Consider the following 22,546-nt stretch of genomic DNA (forward strand, 5'->3'; position numbering starts at 1 on the left):
GATACATAGATAGATAGATAGATAGATAGATAGATAGAAAGATAGACACAGAAGGACAGGCAGACAAAGGCAGAGACAAATTATCTGTTTATTTCTTCAATGTATTCATAAGGATCAAAATCAGCCAGACATACACATTTATTGACAGCCACATGGTTAAGAAAAAAAAAGCCCACCCCTTCTCTCTCCCCCTCTTTCCACACACACACTCACACACACACACACACCTCTCTCTCTCTCTCTCTATCTGTGTGTGTGTGTGTGTGTGTGTGTGTGTGTGTGTGTGTGTGTAAGGGGGGTGGTATATGGCATGTCTGGGAAGGATGCCTCTGCATGGTATAAATTTATTGATTTTATCGACAACTGTTATGGAGGTGAGAAGGCAGAAACTGTCTAAATAAGTGATACACTGGACAGTTTGTTTAAAGACATGCATTAGTAGCACCCGTGAATTTATAAGTGCCAGTGTGGGCGTGAAAAGCAAAGTGTAAACACGAACTGGGGTGAGTAGTAACAATGGAGGAACTGAAGAGCCAGAATTGAAACGATGCGTTTTCCTATAACAGCTTAAATTCTCTGTTTGTCTGCAGAAAGTCGTCAGGCCGCTGTCTGACCAGCTGTTCCAGGCTGACCGCTCCACACACCCCACTCTCCTGGTTCCCACTCCTGTCCACCTTCAGTCCCTCCGCCGGCTGGTTGGCAGTGACGTACTCCACCCGGATGTTGTCACGTGACGACACTGAAGGGCATTCTGGGAAGTAGTTGTAGGGCAGGAGGAAGAAGGAAAGATGGCCGCCAACGGTGGGAGTGACGGGGATGTCCTCGGTGTGGGGGATGTGGTGGGTGCCCAGGGTCACCCAGAACACCAGGTCCTTAATAAAAGCAATGGATAGAATAAATCAATACAACAACTACTACTGCAACAACGACTACTACTGCTACTACTAATGATGGAGTCTCCCGTCAGTCCGACGGATGAGTAGGCAGGCAGGCTTATCTGTCGGTGTGTGTCCTCATATGGGAGGAGAGGCCGATTCTGTATGCACAGCACTTCCCACAGGTGTTGCAAGGGACGTTGAGCCCTGCTTCCTTCGCTCACGCTTCTCCTTAATGGCCAGCGTTCTCTTGTTTTCAAACAATACCACTAGAGGACAGCATCCTCCAGCGAGAGCGGTCAAGAGCATCAGTTTCCCAGGAAGTGATGTCTATGTCACAGGCTTTGAGGTTTGTCTTCGAGGTGTCCTTGAAGCGCTTGCAGGGTCTTCCAAGTTCACGTTGGCCTTCCTTCAGCTGGCCATACATAAGCATCTTCGGGATCCTGCTGTCTGTCATGCGGACAACGTGTCCTGTCCAGCGTAGCTGGCACTGGATCAGCAGGCTTTGGATGTTGCTACTACTAATGATGATAATAAGAACAACACAAATAACAATAATGATGATGATGGTGATGATGATGATTATAACAATAATAATAACAATAACAGTAATTGTCACTGGCCATTAAACAAAGTTCCTATGAATTAATAAACACAATCACTTTTTGCTGTTGTTGGGGAAGGTTTACATGTGATATACTGCACACAATTTACAACCTCTGTATTTTTGTTTCATAAACGACCGGGGCTTTGTTGCCTATTCCCCCCTTCTGTTCTGGTTTAGCCGCCCTCCATCATTCGTGCAGTTTCGGTGGTGTTGCTTTCGTTCAATTCATCTCGAATCCCCCAACAGACCCTGGCTCGTCTGCAACTATCGCGGAGCTGACAGTCTAAAGAAAACCACTGATATTTGGTTGCCATGAGACCACATTCCAGCTGAGACCCTGCAGTGCTGACGAGTGAAATAGGAGGTGGTCGGCAGTCCTCACTGCAATAATTTACGGCAATAACAATCTGCAATGCTTTCTTTGTCCTTGGTCATGTTCAAAGTTTTGCAATATGATGTCTACAATTTCGAGAAAACTTTTAATTAAAAATTTTTCAAAACTGCTATAAATGGCAAATATCAGTAAAACATAAACATTTGAAATCGCAATAATAAACCTTGCTTCATACGTTCCACTCTCAAACAGTATGCTGATGGTGGTTTTATCATTACTTTCTTCATGATATGCTTTGGCAATTTCAAACAATATATTGCTATGATTTGAATGCGTGCATGTGTTTCCATAATTGTATTTTGCATTTGATACATGAATGTTGGAAACAAAGTTCAGTTATCAGTTGTTTCTCGTGTTTATTCTTGTTTACTTTGTGCTTTTGTTTACCAGGCCGTAATCCTCCATGCACTGAAAGGCGTGAAATGGAACACAAATCTTTTATCTGTTCTGAATGATTATACGTGCAGACCAACACCTAATAAAACTTATTTCTCTCTCCCGGATATTAGTGTTTTTGTTCCGAATCTTATTAACATCATATTAATTGTTATTGCCGTCGTTCTCCACTGATGAATCATAATTATATTCAATCACATGTTTAATGGCTATATTGCTATCGACAGTAGTGTGTAATGCCAGTCTCATTTCAGAGTGTCAACGTCTCACAATGATAGCAAAAACGGAAACGTTGTTCATGATGGTGATTTGTCTTTCACACATGCATGACATGAACATGGACAGACAGACACATGATTCGAAACTTATAACCCCCACCCTCTCTGCACAGACGGCGTGGAAGGTACCACACGAATCTGTGACACTGACCTTATCCACGATGCCCTCGTCACTGATGTAGTTGCTGAAGTCGGTGACGGGTTGGTAGCTGTCGAACATGGCGTATGGGGAGCTGCTGACCAGTTCATCATCTTTCTGTACCGTCACTGCCAGCTGTTGCCGTGCCCAGGGGACCGTCTTCTCGTTGTTCTCCCCAAGGGTCAGCAGTTGTTTGGACATCCCTGCCATGTGGAGTCTGTCTCACACACACACAGAGAAACACATGCATACACACACATAGAGAATTTAAGAGTTTCTGCAAAGTAAAATATTACTTCAATAGAACAGCTTTTGTTATTAATGTGAACAAAAAAGGTCACCTGAACTGGTCCTTGGAGAAAACTATTTCATGTCAATGTTAAAGATCAATAAGGCGGAAGCTTTCAACAGTCAACGGTGCTTAAAAGGCAGTTGTTGCATTTCTCTCCCTCATTTTGTTATGTTGTTCTTTTTCTGCTACTTGATTTAGCATGACGCTATCATGCATTTTTGTGTCTGCTCTACTTCTGTAGATGGATAGTTGACTATAATGTCAGTTTTACAACAATGAAAATCTGCCGTAGGTCTAGACAGAACTTACACATATTGCCGGATGCTATTAATGCTGATCTTGATATATAACACACCAAGTCCAACACTTTAAGTACTTTATTCAATTCTTTATCTGGATGCAGACAAAGACACTGACCTGAAGGCTCTAGGAACTCCATACTGTGTCTTCTTCTGCTCATTGTGAACGATGTGGTATCTGGGATGGTCGAAGTTGTATTTGTACATCGCCTCGTTTTCCGTGTTGTACAGGTGGCGCTGGTATCTGATTTGGTTGTACATTGTTGAAGGAGCCTGCAACCATTTGGAATTCACAACTATAAGCAATCATCTGCTCACCTATGACGCTTAATTTTCGGTATGAGCAATGTGTTTTCTTTACCTCCCTTTTTGCCACACATGTTTTCCAACCATTCAGAGTTGTTTGTTTTTTCAACACACTTCACATCGTTACCAAGCTCCAGATCGTCACTAAATCAAAGTGATTGTTTTGATAGCCTTAAGCTCCAGATCGTCACTAAATCAAAGTGTTTGTTTTGATAGCCTTAAATCAAGATTGACATTTGGAATTTCAACAATAAGTGCGAAAAAGGCTAACCAAACAAAACTGCTTAATGAGTGTGTGTGTGTGTGGGGGGGGGGGGGGGAAGCAACCATTTGTTCAGACACCAAAACGTTTATCTTGCCGACCTTTTCAAACAAAACTTTCCCACGCTAATGAACGGCGACGACTCACTTTACGATACTCACCTGTCTAAGCTGGACCTGTTCCTCACTGATGTCCAGTGTTTCATACCGATTGGACGTTCCACCAATGTCAAGGTCGGCTTTAAAGTGAAACAGGTGGTGGTGGAGGTTGCCGATGATCCTGTCGTTGAGACGGAATCCGTACGGGTCCTCCTGTGGGTGGTAGAAGGTGGACGCGATGTACCCCGTGGAGATGGCCCTGCACTCTATGCCACCGCTCTGAAACCAGACAAACATATACTGCTTTGTTCCTGATGGAAACTGGAACATATCTGTAGTTCACAAACGCTGTAAACGAAAAATCATCCTGATTTGTGGGGACACATTTCTGTACTATCCTGCAGAAAACCAGATGGTGTGAAGACCAGTTTTTATTACGTTCCTTTATACTCTCTCGGAGAGTAGTTGAAGTGTGTGTGGATTTAAAATTAGGATAAAACAGACTACATTAAATTAAAGCAATGTAGAGACACATAAACATGAACATGGAATCGTGTAAAAACATCTGTATTCTTTTGCATTGCACATGCATGGCCCCCCCACCACACTCACACACACACACACACACACACACACACACACACACACACACACACATGCTCACACACACACCACACACACACACACACACACACACACACACACACACACACACACACACACACACACACACACACACACCATTCCACTTACCTGATGAAAAACAAAGTCGACAATGTAATCATAATTGATGATGGTGAGAATGGAACGCACAACCAGGACAGAGTCTGACATGCCCCCAAAGAAAGCACCTTGATCACGTGAGTAGGACAAGTGTCTGCGGAGAGGAATGCCCGTGTTCTGTTCAAACACACACTGGGCACGTGCAAGAGTGGTGGGCTCCGTCATGCCTTCTCCAAAGAAGGACACGTTGAGAAACGTGGCGCCCTCTGGGCAGTCGACTCCTGGGATGAGAGACTTGGAGTGTGTGCCTGAAACATGAATTGAATCAAAAACCAATGCACATTGACAACACGTTGCCATTTCACGACAAATAAAATGTCAAAATTAAAGCGTGCATGCATACATTCATGTATAAACACACACACACACACACACACACACACACACACACACACACACACACACACAGAAGCAGTAATTTGCACGAAATTCACGAGCATAAGGGAAAAGAGGGATATTTCAGACAATGATCATGAAACGCACCTTGCAATCATGCCTCAGGCTATGAATTACACTCATCACTTCTGTCTCTTAGCAGCTGTCTCCATACGGACATTTTCCGGGAGGAGGTTGCAACAACAGCGATGTTTCTATATGTTGCAAGGCTGCAGCCATCAACAGATTTCCTGCAACACTTTGAAACATGGCACAGAGACATCAGTCTACATCCTAACTGCCATCTGCAAGAAACCGAATCTGGCACAAGGGAATGGCCCACACCATGGACCCAACCAGGTTTCATCATCCTCCCCAACAAAGGTAATCATCAACACTGCCAGAACCACCACACAATCACTTTCATCAGTCATGCTAGCAAAATAATGCTCAAAATCATTGTGTACAAAGTACAGCCATAAGGAGATACCATTACTGCTGAAGAACAGGCTGGATTCCGCAATGGCAGGAGTACCGTCAAACAGATCTTTAACCTGTGTACCCTTTGTAAAACAACACCTTCAACACCTAAGAGAATTCTAACACACCATCCAGCAACAATACTCCAGTGTGACCAGTTTTGTACTCACACAGTGTGCTATTAATGAGTTGTTCTATTCTTTGGATGGTGTTCATCAGGGCTGCCTTCTATCTCCCAGGTTGTTCCTGGAACACAGCATGACTGATGGGTTTAAAGCTCTTGTCAACACAAATAGAATTGGAGGAAGGACTATCACGAACCTTCGCTTCGCAAACATCAAACATTTAGCAGGTTGTGAACATGAACTCAACCAGCCTGTAACATCGAGAAGTTATGGTTGGGATGTCAGTGCCAAAACGACCACATTGATGACCTGCCACAACACCATCACTGCTTATATATCTTACTCAAGCAGAAATGCAGCAACCATCAAGCAGGTCATTGGACCTTATGAATATCTGCTGACATCAGTTCATAAAGCCACACTTGTGTGGCCATGTAACGAGATGGTCTTGTTAGAACAACTCTTTAGTGAACTGTTGATGGATGGAAGTGGAGGGGAGACAGAAAAAAACGATGGACTGACATCACTGCAAAATGGACAGGGAAACCATTTGCAGAGACCAATGCTTTGACACACATGCGACAGACTTGAATGAATCTGGTGAACAGTTCTTCTGTGTGGTGCACCAATGACTCTTCACAGAGTTGAGGGAGAAGAGTTTCTGGGAAGGAAGGTCACTGACTTTGACAGCAGAAAACAAATGCCTGAGGTTGTCTGAATCTGACGCGTCATTATTTCAGAAGCCAGGAACAAAATACATGAAATGACTTTCAGTTGTTGGGCCTCTGTGTTCAGAATTGTGCTGCTGCTGTAGCTAGTGATGATCTGTTATAACGACGATGACTCTATCCTGACTGACCCCTACTCACCGATCAGTGACCCACTGTCCACGAAGTCGGTCACACGCTGCATGGGATTAAATCCAGCATAGAAGACAGCAATTTCAGCCAGCCCCAGCTCATAGGCGATGCGGTCTCCCTGGAAACGGACATCGTACACCTGAGGTCCGGTGAAGGCTGACAGACGGATGTCAAAGTCCCAGTGCAGGTAGCGGACATGGCGGTGATGGATGCTGTAGCGTTTGCCGTCCGGTTCCATCTGTGAACACCGTCATACAGAGAACCTGATGGTGATGAAGGAGGGGAACAGAGTACACGATCCCGAAAAAAACAAACAAACAAACAAACGGGGAAGAGACCAATTTCAACAATGGGAACGCCACGACCTGGCATTATAAATACCATTCCTGAACAATACTTAGCAGTGTCAGTGCCTACGCCCTTGTATTCATTTGTTCCTGCCAGTTTAGGGTAGGTTCAAAGAGACTTTAGCAAGTTAGACACAACAGACCTGACAATATATATATATATATATATATATATATATATATATATATGTGTGTGTGTGTGTGTGTGTGTGTGTGTGTGTGTGTGTGTGTGTGTGTTGCAGCACGAAGTATAATTTCTATCACTCAGGTAACTTTGGTCTTCGTGGTAAATGAAGATTAAACTGAGTGACCTGCAGAGGGGGTCTCTGTGGCGGATCTGGTGCAGGTGTTCCCCTCAGCCTCTGGGTGGACGTCAGGTCCGGGCTGTAGTGGACATAGTCCACACGGGTCTTGTTGGTGGAGGGGTCATTGGCGTACTTGTCAGCCAGGTCCTCCAGTGAGCTGTACATCGTGCCTGAGTACCACACCTGTTCCACGCTCCACTGGGTCACGTCACTGCCGTCCACGTTGGTCAGAAAGCCAAAGTCCAGAGGGTGAAGTCTGCAAAGATAACCCCGTTTTGTTCGTGTCGATACACAGCTCTTCCCCGTCCTCATGTTTCTCTTTTATTATGGGTATTTCATTCATTATGTATCCATTTAGTTAGGGGGTGCACGGGAGGGGTAGTACCTCTAGAGGGGGGGCTTGTCACGCTCTTCCGGGAGTGGTTCGTCCTCTGTTGGTCCCCACCGGCACCCAGACCTCACCTATGGGTCCTAGAAGCTGCTAGCATGCGGCAGCACCCAACCCCCGGGCAACGGCTTTGACAGGCTGGCTAAACTAGGTGAGTGTAGCCGACGGGTCTCAAACCTTCGGTGAGTTAGGGCTTGTCTACCCAAGCATGTGAAGACTGGATCCGCCGGACACTGCGGAAGAAACCTTCATGGTTCAATGGAGAGGAAGGCGGTTGCAGCAGAGCACTGTAGAGTGCTGAGGGCAGGATGAGGCACATAGGACATCCTGGTCATACACTGCATCCGTTTCCATCTCCAGTCGTCTTGACCTCGTCTTGCCACTGGATACAGACGGTCTCGGACAAGAGAGTGAGGTCGACGGTGCGCAACTCCTCCTCACTATAAACAAAATCATGGCGCAAGTCATCAGTCATCCTTCATCCCATACCATCATTTTCCCCAAGCCCTGTGGCAACAGGCGAGTGACGAAGCGACAGGTGTGGGTACACTGGCAGTCGTAGCCGCGGACCTGCACACAGGCGGCTCAGGCCATAGGGTCGTTTTTCACCGACTGGAGCAGCGGTGGAGATCGGCAGCCCCCTGAGCGACTGAGCAGCCCTCTTCAGGACAGCACTGCTCACCTCCATGGCATGAGGAAGGGGCTAGAAAAGGTGCCCTAAACATTGCCTGCTCCACACCACCCTAGTCAGCATACCGCGGCTGACGGGGACCCTACTCAAGCGGTCGACACACAAAGGAAAGAAAGAAGAAAACAAGGAGCACCCCATTGACCATTGCCACATGGAACGTGCGTACGTTTCTGGACAGAGGCGACTCAGCCATAACACAGAGACGCACAGCACTCACTGCAAGTGAATTAGCCAGGTACAACATCGACATCGCTGCCTTAAGTGAGACCAGACTGGCAGAAGAAGGCGAACTTTGTGAGTGAGGCGCAGGCTACACCTTCTTTTGAAGTGGTCGCGGACCTGAGGAGAGACGTGAGGCTGGAGTTGGCTTTGCAGTGAAGACAACGCTCGTTGGCAAGCTGGCTGGTCCCCCGAAAGGAGTGAACGATCGCCTGATGACGATGAAACTCCCTATATGCAATGGGAAGAAGTTTACCACCATTGTCAGTGCCTACACGCCCACCATGACCAACCTGGATGAAATCAAGGACAAGTTCTACGAGGACCTGAATGCTGTCATCACCACTGTTCCCAACGCAGACAAGCTCATCATTCTTGGTGACTTTAACACGAGAGTTGGTTGTGACAGCATCTCCTGGGAAGGCGTGATTGGGAAGCATGGGGTTGGTAACTGTAACAGCAATGGCCAACTACTTCTCCAGACATGTGCCGAGCACGACATTCTTATCACAAACACCATCTTCTGCCTCCCTACCCTGACACCCTGGAAGAATGCCTTGAGTCAACCGTGCTGGACAACCAGAATGTGGAGGCAGCATGGGGCGCACTGCATGAGACGGTGTACAACACTGCCATGGAGTGCCTGGGGCCTTCTGTCAGGAAGCACAAAGACTGGTTTGATGAGAACTGCACTGAGATCCAGCAGCTGTGAGAAGATAAACGCCAAGCCTACAGAGCCCACATTGAAGATCCCAAGTCACAGTCAAAGAAAGACATACTGAAGAGCGCACGCAGCACCATCCAGCTGAAGCTGCGGCAGATGCAGGATTCCTGGTTGAGAAACAAAGCTGATGAGATCCAGGGTTTGCAGACAGGAACGACATGAAGAACTTCTATAATGGCCTGAAAGAAGTCTACGGTCCCACCACCTCTGGATCTGCTCCACTCCTCAGTGCTGATGGTTCTACCCTGATCACTGACAAGGACGGGATCCTTGAGAGATGGGCTGAACACTTTGACAGTGTACTGAACCACCTCTCCACCATCAATGATGAAGCCATCGAGTGACTCCCCCAGGTGCCAGTCAGTGAGTCGTTGGATGCCATTCCAACTTTGGAGGAGACTCAGAAAGCTATCCGTCTGCTATCCAATGGCAAAGCCACTGGCTCAGACTCCATTCCAGCTGAGGTCTACAAGAAAGGTGGTATAGCGCTGACTGAGAAGCTTCATCAGATGTTCCAAATCATCTGGCAGCATGAGGCAGTTCCAGTGTGGCTTCCGGAAAGAACGCGGGACTATCGACATGGTGTTTGCTGCTAGGCATCTCCAGGAAAAGTGTCAGGAACAGAACGCCGACCTTTACTCCACCTATGTCGATCTAACCAAGGCCTTCGATACTGTTAGCAGAGATGGCCTTTCGAGAATCATGGCGAAGTACGGATGTCCCAGAAAGTTCATCATCATCATACGGCAACTACACGATGGGATGCTGGCCCGAGTCCAAGACAACAGAGAGACTTCAGAACCATTCCCTGTCTCCAACGGAGTCAAGCCCCCACCCTGTTCAGTCTCATGTTCTTGCCCCCACCCTGTTCAGTCTCATGTTTTCAGCCATGCTGACAGATGCCTTCAGAGACGCTGACGTATTCATTGGCATCAGGTACCGCACAGATGGTTCACTCTTCAACCTGAGGAGGCTTCAAGCAAAAACCAAGGTGAGGCCAGACACCGTCAACGACTTCCTGTTTGCTGATGACTGCGTTCTCAACGCTGCCTCCGAAGCTGACATGCAACACAGTGTTGACAAGTTCTCTGCTGCCTGTGACAACTTTGGCCTCACAATCAGCACAAAGAAGACTGAGGTGATGCACCAGCCAGCTCCAGGAAAGCCTTACGTTGAACCAAACATCTTCATCAACGGGCAACGACTGAACGCAGTGGACAAGTTCACATACCTGGGCAGTACACTCTCTCGCACAGTTGTCATCGACGGCGAGGTGAATACCAGACTCGCCAAAGCCAGTGCTGCCTTCGGCAGACTCCATAAGAACGTTTGGAACAGGAGAGGCATCACCCTGGAGACGAAGCTCAAAGTATACAAGGCCATAGTTCTCACCACACTGCTCTATGGATGTGAATCATGGACGGTCTACAAACGCCACGCCAAAAAGCTGAACCACTTCCACACCACCAGCCTCAGAAAACTTCTTGGCATAAAGTGGCAAGAGAAGATCCCTGACTCAGAGGCGTTCACTCGTGCAAACTTGCCCAGCATCTACACCATCTTGATGCAGGACCATCTGCGCTAGGCAGGCCATGTAGTTCGCATGCCAGACCACCGGCTCCCCAAGAAACTGCTGTACGGCGAACTCCAACATGGCAAGCGCTCCCATGGAGGCAAAAAGAAGCGCTTCAAAGACACTCTGAAAGCTTCTCTGAAGGCCTTCAACATCAGCCACGACACATGGGAGCTGAATGCAATGGACAGACCAAAGTGGCGTTCAGCTGTCCACAAAGGCGCCAAATCCTGTGAGGCCAACAGAATCGCTGCAGCAGAGCAACGCAGACAGGCCAGGAAAAGCAGTGCCAGCAAGTCCCCGAGAGCCGCCACCATCCCCTGTCCACACTGCGTCAGAACCTTCCGGGCGCGGATTGGCCTGACCAGTCATCTGCGCACCCACAGAGCCCAACCCTTCCACCTCCAGGATGACTAGATGGTCCTCGTCGATCCCGACGGACGAACCATACATCCATTTTTGACTCACTTGTGTAAATAAAGTGTTTATATTTTAACCTGGTGTTCGGTTATGTGTGTGTGTGTGTGTGTGGTAAACTTTAACATTGCCATTTTCTCTGGAAATACTTTGTCTGCTAATACCAAATTTGGCTTAAACATAGTATAAAAAAAAATCTTCACAGTTATACCAGTACAAGCAGCTTTCAACACTCACACGCTGTGGTTTATCCTTTAAAAAAAAAATGAATCCATAAGATGACATTTGCATTTACATTCATTTTTGTCAAATGCTGAAGTACAAAAGGTTCAACAGTATTAAAAGCACTAGAAATTTCTAAATAAAATCCTTACATAAGCCTTTGTATCTTGCAGTGCTGAGAAATCATATTAAGAAGTGTAAGGGAAGCGTGATCACTTGTACTGGCCTTGTAAGAAAGCTGGATAGGATCTAGAAGACCTGTCACGTCGAACTAATTTCTCCATACATTCTGCAGCTACAGGCGTTAAGGCAATGGGGCGAAAATCATTTAAATTACTGGGTTTTTTTTGTTTGTTTTAGGTATGGGAATAATTGTTGAATTTTTCCATGATCTAGGTAAAAAGTGACAGTCCAAAAGGCACTGGAAGATGCACGTGAAAATGCCCCCAAGCTGTCCCACACATGATTTTAATACTCGGCTTTTCAAGCCATCTGGGCCTGGGCATTTGTGCGAGTTCAGCCTGGAGAAGATTCTTACTAACTTCAAAATGCTCTGGTTTAATTTACTGGCACAAAATTTCACACAAGCGGATTGTTTGTTTTTACAACATTCCTTCTATGGTACGGTTAAGACGAGTGGGGCATGAAACATACTGTTGCAAGGTTGGGAGGTGGGAGTTAATTAACATCACACGAATTAAAATCACCAAGTATAAAAACTGGCTGATCAACAGCACAGAACATTGCACTGTTCACACTTTCTGCTATCCATTCAAAAGCGGTTTTAAAGTTAGGGCCAGGCACGTACACCAGGATGACAGTCAGCTGGCCAAATTCACGTGGCAAATAGAAGGGACGAAAGCTCACTGATTTCGTTGAGATGTGTTCCGAAATCCGAAAATTCTAAAAACTGCTTTCTATTGGGTTTGGCTGACAAGAAGGATTTCAAAGACGGCATGACCTCCTGTTTCTTGTTCACAATCAAAAGGAAAGAAACACAAAATCTGGACAGAACACGTACAGTGATACTAACTTGTTTACTGCATATAAATATTCTAAAGTGGACACTGATTTAACTGGAATGAACATAAAAGAAAAAGTAAATGGATAGTTTCTTTCAGCCCATTGTAGACTGGTTGTGCAGATCTAGAGATCTACCATGTGTTGCGATGTGCTTGAAGGAGATGGCAACGTCTCCTTTGCCGCCGGAGTAAAAAACAATAATCGAGATATAATAAAACACACAAAAACATGATTTAAACGGCATTATTACGTCCACTACAATCACATCTATTCGTCACAAGAAGAAGAAAACGTCAACATTGCTTTAAGTCTTAAATTTAGTCATTTGACGTCAAATGTGCTGCAGCCTTGGGGATTAGTCTGCTTGTATCAGACCTGTACATGCATGGTTCGATCCTGCAGGCATGCCTTTTTTCCCCAGAGCTTTTCTTATATATCATATTTAATACAGAGCACTTTTCAACGATTTTTTGAATCTCTCTTTTTTTCTCCTCATGATTACTTTACTGGATAAAGCGCGAAGCACAAGTGAGTCCTCAAGGCTTTGCCTCCTGTTTTTTCTCTGAAATTTATTAGTGTTTTCACATGTATTTTCATCAGCTGGTTATTGAAGAACATCACCTCATTTATACAACAGATGAGTTAATAATATGTGTTCATCATGACTGCAAAATATTGCAAGAAGATGAATCCATAAACCAGCATAAGTACCAATAGACAGAATTATCGATATTATTAGAAAAGATGAAAAAAGACCATACACACTGGAGGAAATCCAAACAAAGTAGCTCGGAACAATTCTGTCACTTATTTTGAATATCATGCTTAAATGAATGCCATCCCAGCTGAATGGAAAGGATGGGTCAGACAGACACACACACAAACTCGCACTCTGACAAATGAAAGACACTTTGTAAACAAGATAAATGATAAACTAAAAGCAATTTCAAAATATTTAGATATTAAAACAAATGAGAGAAATAAAGGAAATTCATGTGCTAATGGATTCTGGAAAAAGAAAACTTGACTTTGAATCAAATGAAAACATTTGGTTAATCCCTCATTTTTCAACAAAAGAAGTAAGACTGTGAGAACTACAATGGAAGATCCTCCATAACATACCCAACGAACATTCTGTCACACAAAATGAAAGTAAGAGATGACAATAAGTACACAAAATGTTCAGGCGCGGTAGATTTTATCGAACACTTCTTTTTCGAATGTCCAGATGTCAATATTTTTTTGGAAAGCAGTTGAACGCTATTTAAGCAGATGACTGGGAAAAAAGTACAACTCACAGTTCACGAAGTTCTGTTTGTGGTCCAAAATAAAGATCTGGAATCCCACATTTTGAATACTATAAATAGGATTATACTGGTTGGAAAGATGTGTATCAGTATTGCAAAGAAAACGAAAACAACAACTCCGATCCTTGCTATTTTTGAATAGCAAATATCACACCGAAAACTACAGTTGATATAAGTACGCAATAAGCATGATTATTAGTAACTGCAACACAGCCGTTCTGCTCTTATATGCAAAATATTTACATGTAAAAGACAATGGCAGTGATTATTCCCGTATTCTCCATTTTTCTCTTCCTTCCGACTCCTCCTCCCCACTTCCTCTTTGTATTCTTATGTATCAATGTACTTTTCTTCCTCTTATTGATTCTAAAGCACAGGGAAACAAATACCCAAACAAACACAATTCACATCTCATGTGCAAAGACACACACTGTGCGACTTAGATAGTATTGGGCGTAACAGTCATATGCAACAAACACTAACGCACGAAAACCCCAGACATGTGTAAGCCATCATCGAACATTAAAGAATGCAACATAGAAACTCACTCACACACACACACACACACACACACACACACACACACACACACACACACACACACACACACACACACACACACAAAAGAAGTATGAATGGGTATGTCCTTGTTAACTTATCTCTTTTTTTTCCCAATGTGTGTCCTTTTTGGGGTTTTTTTTCGGCCATTGAAGAAAGCCACGTTTAGAGCACAAAGACAAAGAATGGAAAAACAAGGAAAAAGAAACCAACAATAAAGGTGCCCCAGTGACTTGCATGCAACTGAGGCCACAATAAATTTTTTTTAAAAGGGGGTGGGGGGGAATGTACCAATACATTTGAATTGTTCAGGGTTCTAATCTAAACTAAAATCATCACAGCTGAACTTCGCCAGATGATTTAAAGCCACGGAAAAAAAAAATGCCTCCAGTTTCAACGTTGAAATACATCAGTGAGAGCAGTGTGGGCATTATTATCTTACAAGAACCTGTTGGCTTTTTTGACACAAAACATGGTCTAATGTCCAAGAGTCTGTATATGTTGTGCACCAACCAGCTCTCTAATTTACTCTATCCATTTCAAACTCTAAACCCAGTTTGCCCCCCTCTCCCAAAACCCCCTCCCTCTACCCCCCACCCCCTCCTCCTCTCCCTCTGTCCGCACACACGTGTCGGGCATGTGTGTCCAAACAGGGATACAATTCAGGCAGTAAAGAAAAGAACGCCCACACCAAAACTAACCACCTACGTACGTGTAGTATTCAGTCTTGTAGTTGGCCAGCAACCAGATCAGTCGGGTGGTCTGCTGGATCAGCTGGGTACCCACAGGAGCCGGGATGAAGGTCAGACACTTGTCGCCACAGTCCGTGAACTTGCCTCCGTAACTCTCCATTAGAATGTGGCCCACCTGAATTGTATCATCATCATCATCGTCATCATCATATGGATACTTATACAGTCTATCCTCCGTCGTAAACCATGCTCTAAGCGCTTTAAAAACACGGAGTAATTTTCACAACCTGCTGCCTACCTGGGTAGAGCCAGTGAAGTGTACACAGGAAGGTGGTTCAGGCACTAGCAGGTTTGCACATAATTTTATGTTGATCTGGGACATCGAAGAAAAAAAAACAAAAAAAAAACTCTACCCACCAGGCGCTGTTACCGAGATTCAAACCCAGGACCCTCGGATTGAAAGTCCAACGAAGCTTTTGCGCCAGTCATCATTTGATATGTATACTTATATAGCGCCCATCCTCGGTCGGAGACCAAGCTCAAAGCGCTTTACAAACCCTTGGTCATTAGCACAACAGGCTGCCTACCTGGGTAGAGCCAAGTGACGGTTGCCATCGGGCGCTCATTATTCGTTTCACGTGCCACACAATCAACATCATATCATCATCATCATCATCATCATCTTCTTCTTCTTCTTCTTCTCCGCCTCCCTCTCCGTCTTTGTCATCAAAATTATCAGTATCACCACCATCATAATTTTTTTTTTTTGTATAAAAACTAGCTCTATTGCGTTACCAGAGAACATCTTCAAAATATATTCTTGCATCACTGCTTTGATAATTATAAGACATTTTCATCACCACTACCATTACCGTAGTCAATAATAAAAATAATTAAAAAGTAATCATCATCATCGTCGTCGTCATAGCAAAGATTTTCGAGGGGTAAACGGCTGAAGTTAACATGATCGGGGGAAAAAAGACAATCTTCAGTGTGAAAGACAGAAGAGAAGGTTGTGGGAGAGGTGTGTGTCTGGCCTGTGGAAGGCCTTTGAAGGGCAGGGATGTGTGACAGTGTTAGAAGATCCTAGGAGTGGGGGGTTGGTGAGCACGTTAAGCCGCCGATAACACAGATATGCTGAAAAGCACCATGTGTCAACTGAGGTCTCTCCGGTTTCAGTTTCAGTAGCTCAAGGAGGCGTCACTGCGTTCGGACAAATCCATATACGCTACACCACATCTGCCAAGCAGATGCCTGACCAGCAGCGCAACCCAACGCGCTTAGTCAGGCCTTGAGAGAAAAAAAAAGGTGAATAGATAATAGATAAGCGTACATAAATAAGTAAATAAAAAAATAAATAATAATTATAATATATAAAAAGGGGTAGTAGTAATAGTAATAGTAATAATAATAATAATAATAATAAATAAATAAATAAATAAATAAATAAATAGATAAATAAGACAACAATGATGATAAATAAGCAAATAAATGTAAAACATGAAGACACACATTCACACATTCACCCACACATGCATAACATATATGCACCAAACATGCAGTTTCACAGATATGAAAACACAGTCAAATATACATAAAAGTACATGAGCCCCAACACACACACACACACACACATTACTTTGCACCTCCTCTACCCCCCTCCTCCACGCACTCATTTCTAGGCTACGTATCGCAGCTTCCACGGCATACACACACACACACACACACACACACACACACAGATGAACACTTACTTGTACAAGCACACACACATACGCCCATATCCCCCACCCCCAACCCCACACACATATATACAAAGATATATATATATACACACCCGCACGTTCCAATATCCTGTTGCTCCCACAGTGTAGGCATGCATACACTCACATACCTCATCCTCTACCCCCCCTCCCTCCCGCACCCCGACCTCCCCCTCACACACACACACACACACACACACACACACACACACATACCCACGTGCACAGAACTCTCCTGACACTTGTGTACACTTACACCCTCGCGCATGCACAAACGCACTCAAAAACACAGACCCCCCCCCCCACACACACACACACACATACACAAACACACACATACACAGACGCACAGAGGCTGCTACTGATTGGCCGCAAGAGGGATGGGAAAAGATCTCTGATGCCAAGAACGTGGCGTCTAGTGTGTTGCTCAGTCTGTTGTATTTGGAAAAGCCCCCAGAGACTCTGTTCCGTTTTGAAGAAATTTGCGCAATGTCGGTTTGGAAATGATGCCGATATTTGTTTGATTTGCAAAGCATCGTGCTCTACCTTTCATGTTAGACTTATGGCCGCTCCCTCTCTCTGCTTTTATTTCTTTGAGGCGATCGATGGTGTGATGGCCTTTTACCTTTTTTATTTTTTTTTTATTTCATTCTTTGACTTTTCTGAGGATTTCCGATTTTCCTAGATGTAGGCCGCTCGTTGTTGTTGCGATACCAGCAAGTCTGTCAGCTCGCTCATTTCCCTTAACATCTGCATATCCCGGGCAGTATGACCATGTGAGTTTTTTTATCTGAAAAATGTGCATTGCCTTATGCCACTCTGGGCTTCCCATTCCGTTTTCAATTTTCTGTATGAGGTTCATTGAGTCAGTTAGAATCATGGTATGTTGGTTTCCAGGCGTATGGATGGACGATAGCCACTGGAGGGCATGTGTCACAGCTTCAACTTTCATGGTTAGGCTGGAGGTTGTGACTTTGTAGGCAGCATTCTCTTCCCAAGAATGAGGTCTCTCCATATAAGAAGACAGAAGGACAGACAGACAAACAGACGGACACACACACACACACACACACACACACACACACACACACACACAGCGCACACACAGAAACTCTCACAACCCCCCCTCCACCCTCCATCCCCTCTCCTCCCACACATATATACACACACAGAAGACATTTAAACAAGAGAGGCAAGGCCTTCAAGACTCACTTGTGGTACACTTTAAAAAAAATCTAATCGTTAAAATGAGTTCTGTATTTGTTATTATAAAGCTTCGGGTAAAAAACAAAAACAAAGAAGAAGTCCTAACGGCAGATTCGAACCCCGCGTGTTCGGATGAGAAGATAAGGCTTCATCAAGGTACAGTAAAAAGAAAAAAAAATTATATGTTTAATTGTCAGGTTACTAAAGCACTTGCACTTGACAAAAGAACAATACTTGGTCCGTAATGAATTTGATAATAGTCTGAGCGCTCAACTCAGAATAGGTCTGCGAATCGGTCCAAAGTCTGAGAGAGTCAACTGACGATGTTTTAGACTTGAATTCAAGCACCTATAAAAGTCTCTTTCTAGAATATTGCTTATTTCCTTGTATGACAACGGGCAATATACTTTTATACTATCTATATGATTCTTTGCTCCCCTTTTTGCTGCCCAGTCTGCTTGGTCGTTATAAAGGAATCCAGTGTGGGATGGTATCCAACAAAAATCAGCATTTGTACCATTCACAAATAGGGAGTGCAATAAATAAATACCTAATTTCAAACAATAAATAAACAGTAAGTTTTCTCTTTGATTATTCTATTAAAAACAACAACAAAAAAACAAACAAACAAACAAAAAAACAACAACAAACAAACAAGAGAGGCAAGGCCTTCAAGACTCACTTGTGATACACTTAAAAAAATCTAATCGTTAAAATGTGTTCTGTATTTGTTATTATAAAGCTTCGGGTTATTTAAAAAAAAGAAAAGAAAAAAAAAGTCCTAACCAGATTCGAACCGTTAACCCTGCGTGTTCGGGTGAGAAGAAACTGTCTTATCCATTACAGTATCGTGGCTCCTTAACTGACTTTCAAAGCTATAACATTTAAACATGCTTTTTTAAAGGGCGATAAATCGATTACGGTATTCGCAGTGAGAAAGCTGTTTAAATCATACTATTCTGGTGTATCTTGGGCATTCAAAAAATCTTTAAGGGCAATTAAAAATTCTTTTTAAGTCCGCGGTAAAGGAGACGTGGCTATCGCCGCAATCACACTGCAACATTTAGCCGTTTTCTCTGGATCTAGATAGATGTAAAAGTTTAGTTACACCCGGTTGACACGGTCAATTCAATTTCTCTTTTATGTTCATTCTAGTTTTATAGTTTTAAAGTTGATATGAAAATTGAGGATTTTGTTTAACTAATAACATGTAGAGCCAAGTACAAATACTTCTAAACGTCGTATGAAGTGAAAAGGACTTCATTTTCTGAAAAGTCAAGACTGGAAATTTTTGCGTTTCATCAATTCAAGGGTATTAACTCTCATGGTTTGTTATTTTTAACCGTGAATTCCGACTGATTCTATGGATAATTTTATGGCAGTTTGGGGCATAATCCAGTAAGTGATGAGGCGTTCACAAATCTTTCTCTGAATGAACATTTAACGGTCTCCTTCTCCAACTTTCCATCACATGTTAACGTGTATTGTTGATTGAATATAGGCTTGAACGGGCAGGTCAACAACTTGAAACCAAATGGCGTCGTTCGCGTTCGCGAAGAATATGAGCACGCGCTTTGAATATGTATATATATGTGTTCGCAATTGATTTTTGCCCATGACCTCCAGGGCTCAGCCAATAGATCTATAAAGCCCACTCGTCGTATTGATTTTAGTATTTTCCGAAAAAGACCACTTGGGCGAATGAACATAGTGAAAGCCCTGTACACTGAGAGTAAAACACACAAGCTTTTTATGTATTGAGTATAATTTCAAAATGTAATGTTTAAGATGAGAAAGATCAGTTTAAAGCAAATGAAGCCCCTTAGCCCTACTTACAGATTAATTTCCCTTTTTTACTATATGCACCAAAGACATGCAAAATAAATATAACTACCATGCTTAGCAAAAGAAGTTCCTGTTTGAACAACAAATGATAAAAAACTGACTGCTCTTGTTTTTGTGTCAGAATATCAGATCAAAGTGCCAAGTTTAGAGAATTAAAAAAATATAAATATAACAGTAAATTCAGTTTGCATATAATTTGGCTTCTTAAAAAAAAAAATGTTTTGTGCCCATCCCAGAGGTGCAATATTGTTTTAAACAAGGTGACTATTTTTTATGCCAAATTTGGTGTCAGCTGACAAAGTATTTGCAGAGAAAATGGCAATGTTAAAGTTTACCTTGGACACACACACACACACACACACACACACACACACACACAACCAAACACCGGGTTAAAACATAGACTCAGTTTCTTAACACAAGTGAGTCAAAAACGATGACCCTTCACTCACCTTTCGGTCAATTACGGGCATAAAAACGGAAAAAATGGCCGTTAATTCCACACCGCCCCCAGGCCTAAAAGAGAAAGGGACTGGGTTTGTCCGCTGGGAATTGACAATCAGCTCAGCATAGGTGGGTTTGGACAGGGGTCCCACACGGTACCTGAGAAAAAATAACACATGTAGTTTCTGCTTCGTGCTGCATGCAAGGAAATGTAAATATTGCCAGGACTGTTCAATGGTAGATGATAACAAGAACAGCAACTTCTGCTCCATCCATTGTTAAGCCAGTTAAGTTATACAGTGAAGAAGTTGATGAAGTTGGTGATTTAGAAAAAAACTTTGTTTTAGTATTCATGTTGATAGCAAACCAGAGAATGTATTAATTTTTCTTCCCGAGTTGTACTCGGTGTTGATGTATCTCATCATGTATATCTGGGACACAGTATGGGTCAGCCATTGACTTATTAGCATTATTATTTAACGTAATTTAACAACTGTAAATCAAGTAACATTGTCAGTTGACTAGCAGGTGAAGTCATTGACAGCTCCCTTAAGCTCACAATAAATAGAGAAATCAATCAATCAAACAATCAATAAAAACCTTCATGACCTCTCCCCTACTCATTATGTTTTCATGGTTTATTTATGTTGCTGCCTTCTGTCCAAAGATTCCCTGCATCCCTGGCAAAACAAATATAAAATTGCTGGAGTAGATAAATGTGCATAGGGACATGCCGCTGCTTTTCTTGATGAGGTACATACATGATTTAAAAAAAAGCAAAGAAAAAAAAAAAAAAAAAAAAAAAAAAAAAAAAAAAAAAAAGCAAGAGCAATTGATTTGCAGGACGCATGCAACAAAGTCAGATCCATACTACTTGCCGAGCTTCTTGTAAAGTATGGATATACTTTAACAGGAGCTTGATATGTAACTGCCAATCTTGAGGACACAATCATTGTCCTTTGACTTGAAGAGTGAATGTCTATCCCAATAAACTGTCCATTAGATTACTACTTGGGTTACCACTTTCACTGTCCTTTACAACTTCTGTTCATACAAATTTTCATTTGCAGATTTAGTAATGATCTAATGATTAGCCGATGACGAATTCGCCTATGATATCAAAAGATGCTCAATACAGAACTGGAGCTGTCCGGAATAACATAACATCATTGCTCAACACAATCATCCGTCAACTCAACAACAACTCAAAGTTGACTTTGCAGCCTCAACAAATTTTGTTTTTAGGGAAATCAACAACAGTTCCATTCCATCAAATACAAAATAGATAAAGATGATACACTATACATCCAAGGAATAAATAAAGAATTCTACACGATTGGGAGGGTGAAGAAATTCAGGGAAACTGGTGCAGAATTTTAAAGATTTTAAGCCATACAAGGATGATGTGTTTACTTTGTTTTTGTGTCAGATTGAAGTGTGCAAATAGCGTTACTTTTGTAAATGAAAACATTTATCACTTTTGTCTACCGTAAAAAGTGAGCAAAACACAAAGCATTCCAATCAGCAAAGTTGGAACTCACTCCTCCACCACAGGTGGCACCTTGTCCCCTCTGAAGATCATGACACGTGCTTCACGTGCAGGCTGAGGTCCATGGCTGTCCAGAAAGTTCAGCACGCGCTGTTTGGGCGGCAGCAGCAGATCCATCATGAAGATGCTGGACGTGCTGATAAACGTCTTGTCGGGTGAGGGCAGGTTCACACTCTTCTCCTGCCTCAAGAAACGGTACAAACGCTTGTACTCTGCTACCGTCAGGTCGTGGAACGGGCTGGGGTCCTGGGGGTCACCTGACGTCATCAGACCCCCTTTGCGGGTAGGACAGGGGAGAGAATCATCTTCCGAGCTGTCCCCAGTCCTGGTGACGACGGCGATCAGCGCGATGAGGACGGCGCAGAAAGCGATGATGGCGAGAGCGGCGGTGCACCTCCAACATCTGATGCGTCGCCGGTATTTGACAGTGCTGTCCATGGTGGGAGGAGAGGGACAGGGTGCGTGTCCTCAGGGTCTGTCTGCTGCACAGTCTGAACATCGCAGTCACACAACAGATCAATATATGAGGCGCCATTCGACACCAACGTATGGAATGCGATAAAAAAAACAACAACAAGAAACAAAACACGGCCAGATAAGATACGATACTTTACGTTTCAGTCTTCTCTTTTAAGAATTCCATTAGGTAATTTTCTGTAATGGTATTTTTACGTATTTGTTTCAAATGTCACCAACCCTCCCAG

General features: G+C 43.5%; 1 protein-coding gene across 1 annotated transcript; it reads right to left on the reverse strand.

Moving 5' to 3' along the window:
- Positions 1-271: 271 nt before the first annotated feature.
- LOC143282254 (putative amine oxidase [copper-containing]) lies at positions 272-22,280 on the reverse strand. Its single transcript, XM_076587853.1, has 10 exons — positions 21,835-22,280; positions 20,302-20,452; positions 15,056-15,210; positions 7,228-7,477; positions 6,579-6,807; positions 4,700-4,977; positions 4,010-4,225; positions 3,399-3,553; positions 2,702-2,906; positions 272-872 (listed from the first exon to the last, which is right to left on the reverse strand). Exons 1-10 carry the CDS (start codon positions 22,278-22,280, stop codon positions 558-560), a joined length of 2,400 nt encoding a protein of 799 aa, XP_076443968.1. The 3' UTR covers positions 272-557.
- Positions 22,281-22,546: the final 266 nt, after the last annotated feature.

The sequence above is a fragment of the Babylonia areolata genome, chromosome 5 (assembly GCF_041734735.1).
Source record: "Babylonia areolata isolate BAREFJ2019XMU chromosome 5, ASM4173473v1, whole genome shotgun sequence".
NCBI classification, from domain to species: Eukaryota; Metazoa; Mollusca; class Gastropoda; order Neogastropoda; family Buccinidae; genus Babylonia; species Babylonia areolata.

What these genes read in the sequence shown, in the direction of transcription:
- LOC143282254 (XM_076587853.1), bottom strand. Translation starts at nt 22,280, where the DNA reads ATGGACAGCACTGTCAAATACCGGCGACGCATCAGATGTTGGAGGTGC. An exon ending in TACAAGACTGAATACTACAC is followed by an intron (nt 7,478 to 15,055) that starts GTACGTAGGTGG and finishes TTATCTTTGCAG; the next exon opens with ACTTCACCCTCTGGACTTTG. An exon ending in TCGACTTTGTTTTTCATCAG is followed by an intron (nt 4,226 to 4,699) that starts GTAAGTGGAATG and finishes GTCTGGTTTCAG; the next exon opens with AGCGGTGGCATAGAGTGCAG.